This window comes from Miscanthus floridulus, chromosome 1 (genome assembly GCF_019320115.1).
Source record: "Miscanthus floridulus cultivar M001 chromosome 1, ASM1932011v1, whole genome shotgun sequence".
NCBI classification, from domain to species: Eukaryota; Viridiplantae; Streptophyta; class Magnoliopsida; order Poales; family Poaceae; genus Miscanthus; species Miscanthus floridulus.
Genome location: NC_089580.1, coordinates 141,902,028 through 141,910,107, shown reverse-complemented (window position 1 = coordinate 141,910,107; position 8,080 = coordinate 141,902,028). Strand labels below are relative to the sequence as shown.

Below are 8,080 nucleotides of genomic sequence, written 5' to 3'. Positions count from 1 at the left end.
GGGGTGAATTGGGCTAATTCGAAATTCTCTTGCAATAAACAAATCCTACGGATAGCCCAATTAACCCCTTGTGCCTAGAAAAGTGTTTCTATCAAACTAAAGCACAACGAACTCACCACCTATGTTCCAACCTTACTCAAGCAAGCAATTCTATGGATGTAAAACAAGTATTGAATTGCTCAAAGTAAATACTCAAAGTAAGTGCTCAAAGTAAATAGGGAGAGAAAGGAACGCGGCGATGTTTTGCCGAGGTATCGAAGAGTCGCCACTCTCCACTAGTCCTCGTTGGAGCACCCGCGCAAGGATGTAGCTCCCCCTTGATCCGCGCAAGGATCAAGTGCTCTCTATGGGTTGATTCTTCGACACTCCGTCGCGGCGAATCACCCAAAGCCGCTCACAACTTGAGTTGGGTCACCCACAAGCTCCGCCGGGTGAACACCAAACTCCCAATCACCACCAAGCCGTCTAGGTGATGGCGATCACCAAGAGTAACAAGCACGAACTCTCACTTGACCACGCGAAGCCTAATGAGAAGATGGATGCACACTTTGCTACTCTTGATTTGCTAGTGAGGCTACTCTCTTGGATTCTCAAATCACAAACACCTCACTAGGACCTTGCTCTTCTTGGCACTCACAAACGTGTTTCTCAGCTGTTGGAATGAGCAAAAGTTGCTCCACTCACGAGTGGAGCTTCTATTTATAAGGCAGCCTGAAAAACTAACCGTTATGAGCTTCTGCGGGACGACCGGACGCTCCGATCGTGATGACCGGACGCTCCGGTCAGTTCAACCCGCGAACCAGCATTCAAGTGATGACCGGACGCTGACAGGGTCCGGTCAGTACCGACCGGACGCGTCCGGTCGCTCTTGGATGCTTACTGTAAACGACCGGACGCTGGATACTCAGGGTCCGGTCACATTGACCGGACGCGTCCGGTCACTCTTTTCCAAGTCTGGACCCTTACTGGAGTCGACCGGACGCTAGCCCTCAGCGTCCGGTCACACGACCTTCCAGCGTCCGGTCACAACAGACTTAACCACCTCAGTCAAACGAACTGACCGGACCCTGCGGCCAGCGTCCGGTCGCACCGGAGCCAGCGTCCGGTCAGTGTTTGACCCTCCATTCACTTCTAACTTTCGAACATATGTGAATGAAGTTTGCTCCAAAGGATCCTAGGCATTCATAGGAGCTACCTAGAGCTAGTTTTAACAAGTGTGCACCACACCTAACTCACTAGACTCAACTAGGTCAAGCTACCCGTTCATACCCCCCTTTATAGTACGGCCAAAGGAAAAACAAAGTCCTAAACTACTCTAAATGTCTCTCCAACTCCAATCGACACTTAGAACTAGTTATCCTTAACCTTGTCGTCCATCCTTTGAAAACCGAAACGATTTCCATCGTAGGGGCATGACAACCTCGATTGCCCAATCGATCTCCATTACCATGACCTAACTTAGTTGCCTCTGCAAAACACACGTTAGTCATAGTAATCTTGTATTGACATTAATCACCGAAATCCAACTAGGGGCCTAGATGCTTTCAGATATATCGACATCTGTAGTATCGGCATCGGGGGAGAGTCGCACTACCTTGCTCCAATCTGTTCCGCAGGTGATTATTTCTCTAGGTTTGATCACATCGGCAAAACAAAGTTTGATTGGCAGTTGCCCAAAAGCCAATTGACGGGATACTGCCGATGGGTTGTAAAATTCATACGTGATATTAGTGTTTTTCCCGCTACCGAATGTGTTTACTGGGATTGCCCTTAGAGTAATGATGGCCATCATGAGTTCATTATCCTGATTCAGAGTGTCATCGGCAAAGTTGAAAAGAAGGGGGAATCTGTTTTCTTCATCAATATAAGGTACCCAGGTCCTATGATCACGAGAAAGACCATTGTAGAAGCTTTGGAAGAATCTGCCGATCTGGTCTTCATTGGCCTCTGTTCCAGGGAGGACAATTATGGCTTCACCAAAATTGAGGGGTGAGCATGTTGCCGATTCCTCATCCCCAAGCACGTGGTCTTCAGCAATTTCTCGTGGGAATTGTTGGGCGAAGAAGTCCTATTGCAAAAGTTTGTGCATATGGGTATTCAGCCACATGTTGATAAACCACCACGGGCCTCCTAAGTTGCCGATGGGTTCGCCAAGCAAAAGTTTCTGAGACACTTGATGAAGAAGATGATAAATGGAGCTCAGAAGGTATCGGCCAAGAGGGAACCTTACACCATTAGCCAAGAGTTCAGCCACGGGGAGGAAGGCGTTGGTTGGTCCTACTGATCGACCACAGAAGATAAATTTTTCTAACCACATATTCAAGAATGTGGCATGTTCCCTCTGGTTAACTGTCCCGGTCTTCTGGCATTCTTGAATGTATCCCGTCCAACCACCGATGTTGTGGGTATTCACCCTATATTCAGATTTTCTACCATAGATGGAGCCTTCATCGGCAGTTGAAATATCCAAGCCAGTGAGCATGTAGACATCGGCAAGTGTGAGAGTAGCTGGGCCATGTCCAAACATAAAAGTGTTTGTTGTGTCTGACCAAAAGTAAGCAGCTGCAATCATCATTGACTCGTTCTTTTGCATATCGGCAATGGATAGCCTAATGCATTGGTCTAGCTTCCGTTCTGCCCAATGTACTTGCATCGACCTGTTGACCCTCAAGTACCAATCTTTCCATCCTTTGGTGGTTTTGGGCCAAGATCGGAATGTATCTTTCCATAAATCTAGAGAGAAATTTTAGGCTCTAAAAGGGATTCTGTTAACCTCGGCATTAATCAGATCAGTTAGATCTGGGTTGCCCATTGGTCCTAGGCATTGGACATGCGGCTGATCGGTTGGAATAACTAATTTGTTGCGAAGTTCCTAAGTTTAGGGGATCCGAAGAACAAAGAAAAAGAGAAAAAATTACCAACTGTACGAACTCGCAAAGACTAGGGGAATCGAGGTAAAAGGTAATGGAAGTGGAACGAACCGTAGGGGCGTCGAAGTTGATTGCCATTATCTTGAGGTGGATGGGGGCACGAGCCGGAGACTCGAGGTTGACGCTGGAGAAAAGGTCTTGTTGGTTGAGGTCGCGCAGTTGTTCGTCGGAGTCGCCGCCGGAAAGAGAGAATGCCGGAGATTGGAATCTGAGGGTAGAAGACGGGCGTTCCGGAGAAATCTATTTATAAGCCGCTCGGAGTAGGGGTATTTTGGACTTATCTCTATACCGCGTGTATGTGGGTCGAGGTGGTTCAGGTGGATATGGTAACTGTTCGCACGATAATCAAGGGATTGTACAGATGATTCGATGGCAAGTAATCATGACTTGGAAGAGATCTCGGTACAGGATATTTTAATTCTGAAAATGGCGGCATTATTATGTTAGGATCTTGCCGATGGATTATTGTTTCGGTATCTTAACCATAATCAGGGCAAGAATGGTTGGAAATTGTGCGATATTTGCTGAGGTGCGTGAATCAGGACTAGATTTGATTAGATTTGATGACAGATCAAGTTTTGGTTTGGAGGGTGAGTTACGGTAATTGGGCGAAGGCAAACGTTATCTGGAGTAAATTTCGGAGCATTAATGGTTTTATACTCTGAAATTGGGGGGCATGTGTTGACACCGTTTTTTGCACGTGTCAAAATGATCAAAGTGGGCTAATCGGCAGGAGGAAAGTTACTGTATACGCTGACAGCCGATGAAAATCAGCTTGTAAAGATGGTTGCCGATGAATGGTGGTGATCGATGGAAAGGTTGATTTAGACTCGGGCGTTGCCGATAAGGTTGGAGATGTTATTGTCGATGCCGATGAAGGAAGGCTTGAAGACTGCTGTCGATGAAACAGGAAGTATGCCGATGGAAAGAAGGTCGGTGAGATTTCCATCGTAATTGAGGCAGACAGGGAAATAGTTAGGAGTTGATTTCCTTTTCTATATTTGTTAGAATATGATTCATGTAAGAGTCACGTGTTTCCTTAGATATGGACTTGGTGTCCTAGTTGTATTTGGTTATGTCTCTTTAGATCAGGGTATAAATATAGATTGAGGGGCAATGTAATGAGGGATATATCAATCAATATCAAAACCAATTTTTACTCCTACTTTTCGGCGACTTCGTCAATTTGCATATTTTTCCTTTTTACGAGTTCTCATTGATTCGGCGAGTTGCATAGCTTCAGTGCGACCTTCGGCGATTCTCGAGTTCCGCATGAGTACCTCTTGGCCGTGACTTCCGGACGTATCGCTGTTGTCAGGACCAAAGTGCTCGTATCTTCATCCTTATCGATTAACAGGTCAAATCGACTGGCACACTTTGAATATCGATTCGGGTATTAGCTCTTTGTGTTTGCAGATCCACTTTTGCATCAACAGGACCTAAATAAAGCAATTCGGGAACTGACTCGAACTGCTGCATGCCTGCAGCGGATGTTTACCGGTTGCCACTGACCCAAGTTACACATCCCAATTCACCCTTTTGTGTGTCCGGCGGGCTGAACAATCTTCAAGGTTGACCCAAGACGTCGATTACATATCACGGCAGCTAATTCAGAATTGAATTGACCCAAGAAAGGATTCATGTACATGTTTTGCATGCATCAAACAGAACAATCGTGCAGCTTCGAGCAACGTGTCAAAACAAAAGTATGAGCATCTCTATATCACACTGAAGTACGTATAGTCTGCAACTGTATGGAACTATGAACTGCCGCTTAAGCAAAAAGCGACTGCTTATCCCACGACGGAGCGCGCGCGGAGGCGCCGGCCGTCAACTCGCTGCGGCCAACGGCGAGAACACCGCCCTCGCAAGGACGTGCGTCTTCTTCTTGCCGAGCCCGAACCCGAAAATGTGGTTGATGTACACGTCACCGTCCTTTACCGTCGCCGACGACCCGACCCGGTGGATCGGCCCGACGTACTGCCCGCTGACGCTCGCGGTCTCCCAGTCGTCGGAGCTCTCCACCAGCCGATTCGGCATGCCGGCGACAACCAGCCTCGTCGGGGAGAGCAGCTCAAGCCCGTCCCCTTGCCTCAGCGACCCCCGCACCTTGACGACACGCACGGTCTCTGTCTTCGGGTCGACCTTGAAGAGGTCGCCGCCGGAGGTGTGGACGACGAGAAGGTAGCCGTTAGGGTGGTGTATGATGCCGTTGAGGCCGACCAAGTTGTGCCGCAGCCCCGGTCGCTGCACGAACGTGGCGTTCTTGATGACGCCGAGCAGCACGCCGTCCGGACTGACCTTCCAGATCTTGCTTCCCTTGGCGTCGGTCACGTAGGCGTTGCCGTCATCGTCGGCGGCGACATCGTCGGGGAATGTAGATTCACCTGCAAATCAAACAGGATCGGTCATGAAGGTACGCAAGTTCTGGACAAAATTTAAGTCTGTGCTGGCTGAAACCACCAAATTTTCATTAGGGGAGTGTAAGATCCGGAGGAAAAGGGGAACAGAAAGCATGCAGGCATATGCAGCGTTGTGACAACCACATAAACGATGATGTCCGTTCCCTCGATGAATGATGGCGTAATCACACCATTTCTGCACGGTTTAAACTAGCACTATATACGCTCATCATGAAGTCTAGGAACATGCTAGGGAATTCGATTCTAGGAACATGCTAGGGAATTCGATGAAGTTGATGCGTAAAAAGTACCAAATTAGTCTGCACGTTTGGAATTACGAATTTCACTCTAGTAGTACCAAAATGACAGGATAGGTTGTCCGTTGTCGAAATATCAGAGGAATCGAAACGATTTATCTACAGGAAACGAGAGACGTTCGAGCGGTATAACTTTCTGAATGGGTGCTTGGACTTTTTGTCCACAGAAGAAAATCTAGAATGGGTGCCTGGACTTTTTGTCCACCGAAGAAAATCTAGAATATCAGTACGTGAAAGAGTCTGTCTACTCAACAACTATGTATTTTATGTAATTTCAACACATAAATTTTTTTGCACCATAGAATTAAGATCCAACAGCCTCCATCCTCCTTATACATCCAGTCTTCTTCTACCTCCAGACAATCACAAATCACAAGATTACAGATCACAAGAAATAATTTTTTTCTATGAAAAGACAAATCACACATAAGGTACCCTGCTGGTGCCATCTTGTGAAAGCTCCTGGCTCCGTCATAGGGTCCTATTTTTTTTCTTCGTCAGGCGTTAGCCCACAGGGACTGTTTCCACGCACGCGCAGCCAGCCAAAGCAACAGACATACAACCAAAGCAAAGAGAAAAAAATCCATGTGCTTTTCCCCCCTAAAACACGTGTGTTGCATAGCATTTTTGTACGTGAAAACGACTGAAAAACAAAATTCATGTGTCCTGAACAATAACGCTCATTCTGCGAAAATTTTAACATGATTTCTTAAAACTTTCCAAATTTATACCGATACGTGAGTTTCACTTCACTAGGAATTTCTGCTGTTGCTGTTTGTTTTTCTCTTTTACGTCCTGTCCAGCATTGAACAAGTGACATTCATGGAAGTCTAGACAAAATTTAATTCCTTCCATGAAACATTCCGGATAAAATCTGTGATCCAACCGAACGAATTCTGGCGGCGGCGCAGACGGAGGCCCACCCGTCAGTGGGTGGTGGCTGCTCCCTCTAGCCAAACAAACAGGGCACGCGATCCTACAGTAATCAGCAAACAGGGAGGGAAATCGTGCGGCCGAGAGACCCACCTGGCACTTCGAGGCGTGTGAGGAAGAGGCGGCGCCACGATCCGAGGTCGTAGGCGCCCAGCGCGGCGTAGCCGAAGCGCGGCGGTCGGTGGGCGTAGACGAGGAGCAGGCGCCGCCTGGGCGCGTCGATCGCGAGCCCCAGCGAGACGCGGCCGGCCGCGTCGGGGTCCGCCACGACCACCCGCTCCTCGGCCTCGCCGGCGCGCACCTCCGCCACGCCGCCGCCGAAGAAGGTGGACGCCAGGAACCGGCCGCCCTCGGCGTCCCACTTGGCGCACTCGTGCAGCCACCCGTCCCCCGCGTAGGAGACCCCGCCGGCCGTGCTCTCCAGGAAAGCGACCGCCGCGGACACCGCCAGGGCCAGCACGGTGAGCACGGTCCCGCAGCCCCGGCGCCGGCCGCCGACGACTGGCGTCCCGTCGGGGCCGCGTTGGCGGCGGCGGCACCCACCGCACATGGCGAGATGCCGGGGCCGGAGGCGGAGGATGGAGAGTGGAGACGACCCGGGCGGTGGTGCCCGGTGTGTGGCTTCCTTGCTTTGTTTGACCAAATGAAACGAGTTTGGTTTACGGGTAAGAAAAGAGTAAGAGCTGGGGATGACGCTTTGTTGTTACTTGTTAGAATAAAACGAGCGGTTTAGGTGAGGTTCTGGTGGCTGTTTGGCGAGCAGCACCGGCCGCGGTTTGGGAACCGAATCTTTGGGATTTGTCAGTATTAGTATTTGCGCGGCCGGCCACTCCACTCCACTGTTGGTCGATCTGTGAGATTCAAGGGCGATGGATGGCATCTAGCATCGTCAATTCGTCATGCGATGTGGTCCGCGAAATCGTCGCGGCCTTGCCACTTGCCAGGCCGCGCAGCTTCCCGTGACGCTGGGATCGGGCGGCCGGGGAGCACGAGAGTGTGCGCGGGGTCGGACAACGGCTTTTGCCAGGCCAGCACCGTGGCCGGCGGCGGCTGGGAGAGGCAGTGAGGCACTGTGGCAGAAAAGCATATGTGCAATTCTAGGATTGTCACGTCTTTAACGCTAACGTGCTGTGTGACTGTGTATCTTGGTTCTCCGGTGGGGTCTGCGTCGATCAAAAGGTGAAGGAAAAGGTGGTGGAGTGGACCGGGGGCCGGGGGGCAGAAGCCCGGCTTTGTTCTTCCGGTTCCAGTACTGGCCCAAGGGCCCAGCTACGAGCTGGAAGATTCGGACCGCACAATCGTCCTTCTGAAGCTAGAAGATGCACTCATAATTTTAAAACTTATCGGTTTTAGCTCTGTATATGTTTTCACTTTTTGCCGCCTCAAAGGCCTAGACAAGATGATACTTTTGTTCTTTTCTAAGGCATATTTTATCAACTATTGCCTCCGTTTCACAAGGGTTATAAGACATCTTTATTCTGACCATTAATTTTTATAA

At 49.5% G+C, this 8,080-nt stretch overlaps 1 protein-coding gene across 1 annotated transcript; it reads right to left on the bottom strand.

Moving 5' to 3' along the window:
• Positions 1–4,565: 4,565 nt before the first annotated feature.
• LOC136495922 (uncharacterized) lies at positions 4,566–7,308 on the bottom strand. The gene is made up of 2 exons (XM_066491708.1): positions 6,676–7,308; positions 4,566–5,317 (listed from the first exon to the last, which is right to left on the bottom strand). Exons 1-2 carry the CDS (start codon positions 7,130–7,132, stop codon positions 4,761–4,763), a joined length of 1,014 nt encoding a protein of 337 aa, XP_066347805.1. The 5' UTR covers positions 7,133–7,308; the 3' UTR covers positions 4,566–4,760.
• Between the last annotated feature and the right edge of the window lie 772 nt (positions 7,309–8,080).